Genomic DNA, 12,889 nt, shown 5'->3' on the forward strand with positions numbered 1-12,889 from the left:
CATTATTGAAAACCCTGCTCTCTGATTGGATAATGTCCGGAATTTTAACCAATCAGTAATGCCCGGAATTTAAGCAGCTTGCAATGTGTAGTTTTCAATGTGTTTATTTCCAGCCAATCAGCTTTCAGAACAGCTGAGCCAGGGCAGGGGATTCGACTGAATGAAGCAACAGCTCTGAGACAGGGCAGGGGATTGGTCAGGACGTATCAGCCACGGGTTGACTCCTCCCCCTCCCAAGCTGACTGAGATTTTCTGAGCAGATTCAGTTGAATTGGGGGGAGTCTGCAAAGAAGTTAGTGGCTGTCTGCAGTTTCTTTGTGGCTGCAGTTTGTGTGTGAGTTATCAGTAGCAGTGTGTGTGTGCTGTGCTGTTGTATATCTGTGTAGAGGTGCTGTGTTTGTGTTTGTATAGAGCTCCAGTGTGTGTGTGTCATTGTCAGCAGCAGTGTTTATGAGTGTAGCATGTGTGTGTAGCAGCAGTTTGTGTGTAGAGGTGCTGTGTTGTGTGTAGAGGTGCTGTGTATAGACTTGCAGTGTTGTGTGTGTGTGTGTGTGTATTGTGGTGCCATCGCTGTCCTCTAGGGGCTGAATGGGGCAGCTATTGGACTTTTTCACCACAGAGAGTTAATTTAATCCTCCTTGGAAAGGCTATTCAGGTGAAAACTAATGAAGCTAATCAACCTGTTCTGAATAGTCAGGAAGTGCTTTAAAAGGCTGGAAGCTGCATGGCACAGTGAGACAGTTTTCCCCAGAGAAGGGGGGGGGGGGGGGGGAGATAGAGGACAACTGGCTTAGCTGGCAGCCCTGATAATAAGGGCCTGAGAAGTCAGTTAGTTTTCCTAATGGAAATAGGATTTGATTTTATTTGGTTTTCTTAAAGGGACGGTGTGCCTATTCGTATTATTTATCCCTGTAAATAAACCCCAAGTATAAAGACATACAGCGTTTCCTGCCTCATTTGGGATAAAAGAGACTGCAATGTGGTGTCGGCATCACAGTATGTTGTGTGTGTGTAGAGGTGCGGTGTTGTGTATAGAGGTGCAGTGTTGTGTGTGGGGTGTGTGTATAGGTGCTGTGTTGTGTTGTGTGTAGAGGTGTGGGGGGGGGAGTGCAAAGTTTAGTAAGTAGCTGCATTTTTTATTGTGGCTGCAGTGTGTGTGTGTGTGTTGTGCTGTTGAATTTGTGTGTGTGTGTGTGTGTGTGTGTGTGTGTGTGTAGAGCTCGTGTGTGTGTGTGTCAGTGTCAGCAGCAGTGTTTATGGGTGTAGCATGTGTGTGTAGCAGCAGAGTTTGTGTGTGTAGAGCTGTTGTGTGTTTGTGTATGTGTGTGTAGAGCTGCTGTGTTGTGTGTGTGTAGAGCTGCGGTGTTGTGTGTGTAAAGATGCTGTGTTGTGTGTGTGTGTGTGTGTGTGTGTGTATGTGTGTGTGTGTGTGTGTGTGTGTATAGAGCTGCTGTGTTGTGTGTGTGTGTAGATGTGCTGTGTTGTGAGTGTAGAGGAGGTGCTGTGTTGTGTGTCTAGAGCTCCAGTGTGTGTGTGTGTGTGTGTGTGTGTGTGTGTGTGTGTGTGTGTGTGTGTGTGTGTGTGTGTGTGTGTGTGTGTGTGTGTGTGTGTGTGTGTGTAGAGGTGCTGTGTTGTGTGTGGTGTGCTGTTGTGTGTGTGGCAGCGGTTTGTGTGTGTTGAGCTGGTGTGTATGTGTGTGTGTGTGTGTGTACACAGAGGGGGCGGCAGTGTGTGGATATAGATATCTGCAGTGTAAGAGTATATAGAGGTGGTTTCATGTATTTACCATTTTATTTTAATAAAAAAATCTATTTAACTATACAAAAGTGCATATTATTTATGAAATAAGCCTACATTTAGCCTATAATAGTAATAATCCCCTCAGAACAGGGCATTACTGGCCAATAATGCCCTGGGTTCATCTCTTCCAGCCAGGGCATTATTGGCCAGTAATGCCCTGTTCTGAGGGGATTATTACTTAAATAATGTTGAAAAATGACTGAGTGGAATGATGTGAATAAACATCAAAAGCAATTTTTACCAATATTATTAATATTCAGTGGTTAACTAGTAAAAGTGACATGGTGCCTAAAATATATGACTTCTTATAGGAAAAGTTAATTCTAACGCAAATTAAATGATGTTGGTAACAATATAAAGCTTGCCCAATAAAACATCTGATATTGATCTCACTGCCAAACGTTGCATGCCTTAAAAACTTCAGCTACATGTTTAAACAAATACATTCACAAATAAATTCTAATAACAATAATAAACACTTCAAAAGGAATGCAGACTATGTGACGTGCAACAAATAGCCAAGTTACATGAGTTTCTGGCCAATTGGGACCTTGATAAACTCTTTCATTCACTAGTTCTAAAATATCCCAATGAACTAATAAAGAAACACTTGAAATGTTACTTTGGAAAAATGCCATAAGTCATTTAAACCTGTTTTCTCTAAACACTAAATATCATTGAGTTTTGTCCTCCAATGTATTAACTTGAATCTTGTATACACAACCACCCCTTTTTATGTCCTTTGCAGATTACTTCAGATGCATTGAGGAATAAATAAAAGTACTTTCAACTTTTCAATTACAAAATTTTATTTAGATCTTAATAAAAAAGATCTTACATTATAAAAAAAGCAACATTTAATTATTTATTTTTCTTTTTAGATAACTTTATATGAACCTTACAACTTAAGACAAATTTGTCTCTGTTTAAATTTTAAAGTTGTCAGCCACATAGTCATCTGACTAATCCATTAAAAATGTTCATTTGCATTCCTCATGATTAAACTAGGCATTGAAAATCGGGATTTTATAATTTCTCTGTATCTTGTGTTTCAAATGTCTCGCCATTACTACAATTGTATGGTAACACTTGAAATGGTTGACCAGTTTGATGAAAGTTGAATAAATTATGTATTTACCTTATGAGTTGGAAGAAGTGTTAGTTAACCAAATGTCTGGGTCATGTGATCGATCACATAACCAGGCCCCGGATGCTGGAAATGGAAATAGAAGGGGCGCTACATCCATTTTGACCAGTCTGACTACTACATCAGAGTGGTCAGCCTGATCACCCCCTAAACATTGAGCAAGTACCTATGATATTCCTGGTATATCATGTCTTATGGATTCTCTTGTCTGCTATATACAGTACAGCATGAGGGAAACTTAGTAATGAGTCAATTAGATGCCTGCAGTTTTGTCAAGGGCTTGTTTGTCATTTTGATAGTGATCAGGCATGGTCTGACCATGTGAGGGGTCCAATTGTGATCTGGGTGATGTCTGACATAATTTCAGGTCTTACCAGAATGTAGTCTTGTCTAGACTTATGGGGGGCCGTAAAAAATGTGTAGTCTCTGACAGTTTTATTTAGTGCCATCCAGGAATCTATCAGGGGAAATTCCCTTGTTAAGCTCCTGAAATCTTTAGCTAGTTTGACCAAGGGCGTAACTGGTTCTTTGTCTTAGATTGATCCATTTCTGGGTCCGCGACCATGTTAAAGTCTCCTCCCAGGATGATAGAATTAGATGGAACATCTACCAATTTAAAACTCTCCCAGGAATTCAATGTTTTGCTCATTCAGGGCAAACATGTTCATCAGTGTAATTGTACTCCCTGCCACGTAGGTTGATCTATCTACCTTGTGTACAGTATCTTTGATCTCTTTCTGAATCTGAAGAGTTATCCCTTTTTAATTAGTATATTCACGTCTCTTTTTTTGCTAAGAAAAGCTGAGTATTATGCCTTTGAGTGCTCTTTAATGAAGGTGTTGGGGGAGGGAGGTCTTGAGTTTGATATTTGCCTTTGGAAGGGGAACTGGCCATCAATAACACATACTGTAAGAGAGAACATAATATACCGGCCTTACATCCCTCCGGACTGCTTCATCAGTTTTGCCCCAATCAATGCTTGCCACTGCTTCTATAAGCTGGTTCCTATCTTGTGGTATACATATATTAACGCAAAGTTTGTAAACTACTGCAAGATACAATGATAAATGCGAAACTGCATGGGACTGTGGGAAAAAAATAATAATAAAGGTGTGGGGACTGGGTGTTTGAAGGGTTAGGTAGTTATATAACTAACACACCTGTGTTGGATGCAAGCTTAATATGCTTAATATGAGTGAAACGCGTAGGGTGGAGTGATGCTAACATTTGGAACACGATTTAGGTGTTTTTCTCTGGAGGAACTTGGAGCTGAGACTAGGTTCCTCTATCACCGGTTGAAGATATCAACTGCTGTGAACGGCCGTGGCAGCAGGAGCATCGGTGGAGAGGAAGTGCTGTATACTTTACAGACTGCGACCCAGGGTGGTCTGAATGCCAACATTGATGTTTCTCATGCGAGCACATTACTTTGTGTATTTTTAATTATAAAACAATCTGCTCCATTGTTGCTCTTTTTCCTTTCATGTGGAATTCCACACCCACCCCTCCTCTCCTTCATCCCTCTGCCATTGAATCTTCATCATACCCTGCCCAATGAGGATGCCTGAATGGCCACAAGAGTTGGTTACTTTGGATAACCTTACTGTTTGAATACTCCACAGAAAATGTGAGTGGATTACTCACACGTCTTGATTCATATTGCAATTATTTTTTTACTGTATTGCACTATTTTTATTTTTTAATTCACATGTCCTTGGATTTATTTGTGCTCTGGAATCCATTTTGCTCCTTTAATTCTGCTCACGTTGATCATTTTTCCTTTAATTGTATATTGATGGCATTTCTTCTTTTCCCCAGGTCATTCTGCTTTGGTCAAAGGCCCCGTGTGCTCTGTCAATGTGCACTTCTGGTTTTGATAGGGATGGTACCAGCGCTAGAAAGAGTCTCTTTAGATACAGTATGCTTGTAGCTCCTCATTGGGAACGGTTTAAGGGATATTTATAATTTGCAGGTTTTGTCTGCATACCAGGTTTGCCATCTGACATTTTTGACCATGTCTCTTCTTCATTTGCCTACCACATCAACAAGTCCTTCATCTTTGCCTTCAGCACTGTTGTTCTTGGTTTATTTCTGTGACTGCTTTTTGCAGCTCAGTTTGAAATGTGGCTGTGATGTTCTTAATCGGTTGTCCAAGAGGTTGTCTAGGTCTTTTTTGACATTCCTGACTCTTGTTCTCATTCCAGGTACGACTCGGATGACACGCATGAAGAGCCCCAGTAAAGGCCACCATGTTACATTATCACCTTTAATATGCCAAGTCTCTGGAAGAAACCCGCTACATCAGGTGCCTTTTGTTGTTTCTGTGGTTATGGGGGCATCACTTTCCTTTGTTGCATAGGATGTTTTTTGTTTGTAAGGTGTTTTTATTTGTATTTGGATGTTTTTTGATCAGTTTATAGCTGTGCCTCACTCAGTCTGTCTGGTGCCTCGAATGCGTCTCCGCCACTTTATGTTTTAAGCCACTTTTCACTTCTTTTCTGTTACCCAAAAATGATATAGTGTTAAGTGCACAGTCTTTTTATGGGATTCTTTTGCTAGTGGCTTCTTTTTTGGTAATACTGAAGCAATGAGTTTATTTTGCTTGCACATCTCATTCTGAAAGGACATATAGTTCTTGTAGAGGTAAAAGTCATTAACTATAATCTTTTAGTACTGAGGAAAAGGCAGTTAAATGTTCTTTTTAACGTTATTTCAAAATCATACTTAATACATTTTATGTTTTGGTAACTGAACTATGACGAAATAGGCACATAATGAGTTTTTAAATAGAAATATCCAAAGAAATTCAAGTCAGGAAGTGCATTTAGTGAGTTTTTGCCAAAAATGCACTTAATGAGTTTTACCCTACAACGACAATATATTCTATCTTATCATATTTTTTTTTACTATATTTGAAGAATTTCTTAGGATTACTTTTGGATCTATCTATTATTGCTTCTTCTTGGTGCCCCACTGCCTGTATATGAGCTATACTGTATAACTAATAAAAAATGTGAACTCAGCTTTGAGTGTATATGAAGATAAATAGATAGACATTTTAAGTTATGGTGGGTGAAAAGGGTGACAAGAAACCTCCACCGTTTCGCATATAGCAAATAAAAAGACCCCTTGTGAGCACATTCACATGTCTTAGATAGGTCTGCAACCATGCCTTTCACCATTATCACCTAGGATACAGTGCTTCCACTGCAGCAAGGGATTCTGGGAAATTACGTGCAAATGAGCACACTGTGTCATCTTTTGCCTGAAATGTATTTTTACATGGAACCCTGCTCGCTGTTAACACGGCTTTTAAGCACAGCATGGGAATCAGATGCAAAGATTGCATCTGTATGTCATTTACAAGAATCCCTTGCTGCAGTGGAAGCACTGTATGCTGGGCGATAATAGTGGAAGGCAGGGTTGCAAACCTGTCTAAGACATGCAAATGAGCACACAATAATATTTCCATTTGCTATATGCTTTATGGTAGAGGTTTTTTTGTCACTTTTTTTTACCCACCATAACATCTATCTATCTATCCATACAGGGCTCAACAAATTACAAAAAATGTAGGTCGTGGATAAAAACGGCAACCCCAATAAAAAAAAGGGTGTGTGTGGCGAGCATGCACTTTTTAAGTGAAACGTCTTTGTGTTTTGTCACTGAAATTGTAATTATACTCTCAAAAGTTTTTCATTCAATGAAAAACATCAAAATCAAAATACAATTTCAATGAAAAAACACAAAGAAGTTTCACTTACAACGTGCTTACTGTTTTATCATTTCTCTTTTAAAATCTACAAGCGATTATCTACTATTCAATCGGTTCTAATATAAAAATGGTTCTTTTTCATTGCAGATTGCCTTTCTTTATTTTTTTTACATAATGCTATTATTGTGTGTGTGTTTATCCCCCTCGCCATGCGCCGGTGGCATCGGCGCATGTGCACCAAGCGGTGGAGGCCTTTGTGCATGTGCACCAAGCGCCGGAGTCCTCAGTGCATGTGTGCCAAGTGCCAGAGGCATCTGGACATGTGCACTGAACACCAGAAATGCGCAGCCAACACAGGCCTCCCACGTCACTTCTGTTACATTGCTTCCATCACTATGAAGGAGATTCGTGCTGGGAAAATTTTCTAGGTGCCAGCAAAGAAGTTTCACTTCAAAAACTTTTTTGTAATCTGATTTGTTCTCTTTTTCTCTCACCCCCTCCTTGTTTAACTCCCCTCCTACACTTACCTGGCTTAGGTGGATGGCGGCGGCAGGACTGACTCAAGACAGAAGCGGAAGAAGAAGCTGGCGGCAGGAAAAGATGATCACCATGTCAGCAGGACTGCAGGAGGCATTAGATGACGACAAATGGGAGGTGGCGGTGGAAGCAGCAGGAGAGTATTCATATCATGTGAGTAGCAGGAGAAAAGCTGGGTAGAAGCGCACCCCTGCTGTCCGACCCAGAAGTCTTCAACGACTATACTGAAGACTTCCGGGTTGGACCGCAGCCGACTTTTCTCCTGCTGCTCACATGGATATGAATATTCTCCAGCTGCCACCTTTCGCCATCTAATGCTGAGTCCATGCTCCCTGCTTGCTCGCTGAGGCGCGCTGAGGCTCAGGGAAAGCGGGTGCTTTCCCTGGCCTTGCGATTGCTTACCGCACGCGCCGTCAGCGGGCCTTCAGGGGGCGGGCCGGGGGCAGGCGCGTCACTGGCCGGGGGCAGGCCAGTGACGTCACGGAGCTGGTTCGCCCTCATTGGGCGAACCGCTCATGTGACCGGCCTGTCTCGCCGGCAAGCGGGGGAATTTTAAATTCCCCTAAGACCTACGCTTCCGCAAGCGCGCGGAAGCGCAGGTGAGCCCCTACTAAAGCCGCTCTAATTGCGGCTGTAGGGGATCAGTGCTGAGTGGGAGCGCGCCTCAGCGTGCTTCCGCCAGCAAGCACGTAACATGGCCGAGGCCTTAACCTCTGCTGCCCTGCTGACATGGTGATTGTCTTCTCCCGCCACCAGCTTCTTCTTCCGCTCTCGTCTTGAGTCAGTCCTGCCGCTGCCTCCCCAGCTCACAAAATCCACTTGCCCCGGGCGAGTGGATTTGTCGAACACTATATATATGTATGTATGTATGTATGTATGTATGTATGTATGTATGTATGTATGTATGTATGTATGTATATATATATTCGAGACGAGAAGCATGTCTATAAACCCTTTTCTTGGTTACAGCAGTGGAAGGGTTACTCCTTGTCCTTGTAGACTTGACTCATTGGCTACACCTGAGGTAGTCAGTCCTAGTTTAAAAGACCTGCTTTGTCACTAGGCAGAGACCCAGGAAACGAGACTGCAGTCTGCCAGTAAGCTGTTGCTATCTGGGTGAAGAAGCCTGCACAAAGGACTTCAGTGAACTAGGAAATTTTTGAAAGCAGGGCACTTTATATTGTGTCCCCCCAGCACCAAGGTGTGGAACCTGGGTGTTCAGTTAAGTACTGGGTTGGTGAGTAATAACCAACAGCTAGGTCTGTTAGAGCTCCAGTGTGATCTAAGCTTTTTATTTTTGGGTTCTGTTTGCTCATTTAAAGCGCCAATACCATATTTCTGTCAACTAAGGACAGAAATGTGTACGTTAAATAAACCTCATGAAATGCTACACACACAGCCGTTACTCCTGACAGAGGTTCAGAGCATAAACAAACAATACATGTAACTATACACATATAAAAATAGCATTGTGTATTTATAATGCGATACTAAAATAATGCTATATACAATAATCAGAATGTTGGTATTTTTTATTTTTCTAAACATATTAAAGGTTTAAATGCAAGCATTTAAAATCAAAAGCTTAAAGATTATTTAGATTTTCATTGTGTTGAAACTACAATTCTTACCTTGTAAATCCAATGATATAACAGCGGTATCATCCTCTAGTCCTTCAATCACTTCACATTTGTATCTGCCATAGTCTTCCAGTGTTATGTCACTGATTACCAGAGAAGCATCATTTTCACTTGCTCCTTGTAAGGAAACCCTGCTCTGGTAGCTGCCATAACTCCTCTTGTGGTGTCCCATTGAAACAAAGACATCTACCTCCTTGAGGTAATCTGAGGTTAATTTAGTCCACTTGATACGGATTTTATGAGAAGCTGAGCCAGCAGATATTGGGTCATGTAAAAATTTGCAAGGTAGTGTAGCATTGCCACCACGATGTGAAATAATTTTTGTTTGTTCTACCTCCAAAAATAGACGTGGTCCATTCTCTGTAAGGGTTTAAGAGATAATCAGTAAGTAGTTTAAAAAATATATTCAAAAGCAAATATCCAATAAATTAAGCATGAGAACAATAACATTATATAGCATACAATATTTAAACCTGTTGAAGTGGAACGTACAATAAAAGAGTGTCAGTTGTTCAAAACTAAAGCTGTCTCACTTTTTAATCTGGTCTGTAACTGTTACATACGCCTATAACATATATTATCTTTAACTGTTCATGCAATGTCTTTACCTACAGTATAATGTACAACCCTTTTCAATGACTGTAACCATGTATTGCTATCACAACTCTATGCCAAGGACATACTTGAAAACGAGAGGTAATTCCCAATGTATTATTTCCTGGTTAAACATTTTATAAATAAATAAATGTTGCCTATGCCTATATGTACCATGTTGTGATACAAAATATGAGCCAATTTACAGTACAACAAAAGTAGATAGTTAAAACCTACAGTATGATATTTTAAGAAATAGTAAAATATGGGGCTTATGTATCAACGCATAAATCTTGTCTTGACGCACTGAACCAACTTTGTTCCAAAATTGTGCCTTACTGTACGTAGTACAGAACTTGTTGCTCCTTTTTTTTTTTATAAATAACAAGTGGAGTGGTGAGAAGATTATCGTTAATTAGCAGGAGCTAAGAATTGTAGCTGTGTAAGTAGTGGCTTTATAGCAGGGGTGTAAAGAGGTGAAAGGCGCTTATGCTCACACCCTCTCTAAAAGGGGGAGCAGGAAGTGGATTCAATGTCGCCATGTTATGTCATAAATCCAGTATCTTGATTTATTGATTTATAAAATATTTTACCAGGAAAAAAATACATTGAGAGTTACTGTATGTCTCGTTTTCAAATATTTCCCAAAAACAAAATAATGCTGACATTACAATTTACAGTTACAAACAGGTTTATAGTAGAAAACACTTGAGGTCTTGAAGGAACTTGGACAGGAAGCAGATTTGATTTGTCATTATTTTAAACATTTCCTTTGAGAATAAATAATGTGAATCCGACAGTGAGTGTCCTGCTTGGGGAAAGTGCTGTCCTACAGACATTTTTTATTGATGTCTGATATGATGAATCCGTTGTGATTCATCCTTGTCTAAAGGGCTTGTTTGGTTTTTCCCACATACATTTTCTGCACCTTGCTTGTTTTGTATGTGAATGATCCTTGTATATTGATCTTGTTGTTCGGAGCCATGGTAATGGTGATATCTGTACAGTACATATGTTTGCATGTTTTGCATTTCTTGTGATTGATGGGCTGAGGTTAGGAGGATGCTGGTAGGCTATCGGGGATATTTCTGGAAAAATAGTTTTAGTTTCTCATCCCCAGAGAGCATGGCTTGTACATCTTTAATAGTATCTCTAAGGTCGGTGAGAATATGGTTGTAAGTTACTGTATGACTAGAGATAGCTGTTCATTGTTCCTTTGTATTTGTACTATGATCTTTCTTTTGGTACAGTACCTATGCTTTTGTGAAGGAAATATACTCAGTGACTGTTTCTAACCCCCCTTCCCCCTCCTCCCTCTTGTGTAAGCATTGACTAAACATTTCTGTTAGGTTTTACGGCAGATCCTTTGTGGATCAGGCATTTTTATTATTCTTATTCTATGTATTAATTAATACTTTTCAACAAGAGCTCAATGTGATTAAGCGATTATGTCGTTTTTTGCCTATGTTTCCTACTGTACATTGGTGGTGCAACTCACTATTCTGTATTCTCCTTGTGATTTTTCTTATGTCCAGTGGTGTAACTATAAAAAGAAAATAGCGATAAACTCTCCAAAGTTTTAAGACTGATGAAGAGTTCTTGAGAAGATTAGTATTCAAATGCTGCCCTCACAATGCAAGACGGACACTATGACACTGCGGACAAGTGTAAGGAAAAGATTATGGGGCCTATGCAGAGAGCAGCGAATTTTAAAATTGGCGAATTTATTAAAAAGTAGCTTTTTTGGAGAGTTTTATTCTCCATATGCAGAAAAGTGTGAATTCTGCTATGTTTAACATGGATGCGTGTGGCGAGTTTAAATTGGCGAGATGCGCGCTTCAGAAACGTGTAAAAACAAATTCGCGCCTTTTTTTTCCCTTTGCAATGGCCGCGAGCGGCAGCTTCTTGCCAATTTTTTCTGGCGAGGCAAAAAGGAGACAATCGCGCCATTTTATTGGCGCGAACAGCCGCTAGATGCCGTTCGCGCCTCTCTGCATTAGGATATTTTTAAAACTGGCGAGATTGAGGTTCTCGCCAGCCGCGAGGCGAGTTTTACAAATAGAAAAGAAAAATTGGCGCGTTTTTCGGAACTCGCCATTTTCTGCTGCTTTCTGCGCGATTTTCTCCAAAAAATGGCGAATTTCGAAATAGCGCTGCTCTCTGCATAGGCCCCATACAGTGATAAGAAAAGGAGACTGCACATACTGTAGATGTGCTAGGCAAAAAGAAAGCAAATCTATTAGCTTCTGGCAATAATCCAAGCAAAAGGTATTAAAAAAAGTAAAATGCCCACATATTTATGAATTATTTGAGTTATAGATGTAACAGATGTTACCACTCCTGTCATCGCACAATATCACAGTATCGCTGGTGTGATATTTACCACAGTTCAATGCAAATAAATGGATTTGCAGGCAACAACATTGTGTGATTTCGAGGGGAAAAAAAACTGTTTTGTGATGTTGCGCATTACTGCACATTAACAGGATTGGTAACGTCTGCTACATTTGTATTTAGAGCCATTTTGCAGTGTGTTCCTGATGTTACTGAATCTGTTTGATTATGCTTAGATACTCGCATGTCCCCGTGATTGAAATAGTTAGTTAGCCCCGCTTCTTTCTAAAAAAAAAATGGCTGATCCAAAACAATGGCTGATTCTTTCCCTGGCATGTTGTGTATATCCCGCTGCAATGTGCTGTTGTGAGTAATAACATAGCCTACATCATTATGAAAAGTCACACATTTGATGACAAACATTTTGAGGGAATTATGCCCCTAATAAATCCTTATCTCTTTGCGTGTTTAAAAAAAAAAAAAAAAACAAGTATATACATATATAATTATTCTTATTTAGTTCCTAAATATAATTTTATTACTCCACCAGGCAAGACAAAAAATTGCTGCTGGACTTAGGCTACTGTATCTACGGTGGTCAATAGAATGCTGTAACGTCATCGGTAGATAATATCCTAACCTTCTATTGACAATCTGCAGCCGTACAGATATTTGATGTTTTTTGATATCGAACACCAGCAAACAAAACTACATATATCTTAGGGACTGGGAGATTCCTAGAAGCAAGAGGACCACAGAGTAGCTCCCATGTCTACCAATGATTAAAAAAAAAAAAAAAAGGACGTTGTGGGTAATTGCTGCTTTAAAAAGAATGAAGTCCTATTAATTTAATGGGTAATACATCTTCCTAAGCCTCGAGATTGCTTCACAGCATATTGAATAGGTTCTATATGAGATTAATTAAAGAAATTCCTCAGAAAGCATCTGAATGACATACTGGGCCATTACAGCATTTTAATGCCCCCTTGCAGGCAGTGCAAAATAGCTTAATAAGTAGAATGTCGTTAATAGTCATATTGCCACTATATTAGCTGAAACTGAACAGAGTGTGTTCAAATATTTTTACCACGTTACAATCTACTAAATATTATGCTATTGAAG

General features: G+C 39.9%; 1 protein-coding gene across 2 annotated transcripts in view; it reads right to left on the minus strand.

Annotated features, from left to right (window-relative positions):
• Positions 1-12,889, minus strand: part of HAPLN1 (hyaluronan and proteoglycan link protein 1) — an 84,102-nt gene that overhangs the window by 21,406 nt on the left and 49,807 nt on the right. For both annotated transcript variants that reach the window (XM_075592582.1, XM_075592592.1), the window contains one exon: positions 8,831-9,199. In XM_075592582.1, the coding sequence (XP_075448697.1) occupies positions 8,831-9,199 (369 nt within the window). The remainder of the gene's footprint in view (positions 1-8,830; positions 9,200-12,889) is intronic.

The sequence above is a fragment of the Ascaphus truei genome, chromosome 1 (assembly GCF_040206685.1).
Source record: "Ascaphus truei isolate aAscTru1 chromosome 1, aAscTru1.hap1, whole genome shotgun sequence".
In the NCBI taxonomy this organism is placed as follows: domain Eukaryota; kingdom Metazoa; phylum Chordata; class Amphibia; order Anura; family Ascaphidae; genus Ascaphus; species Ascaphus truei.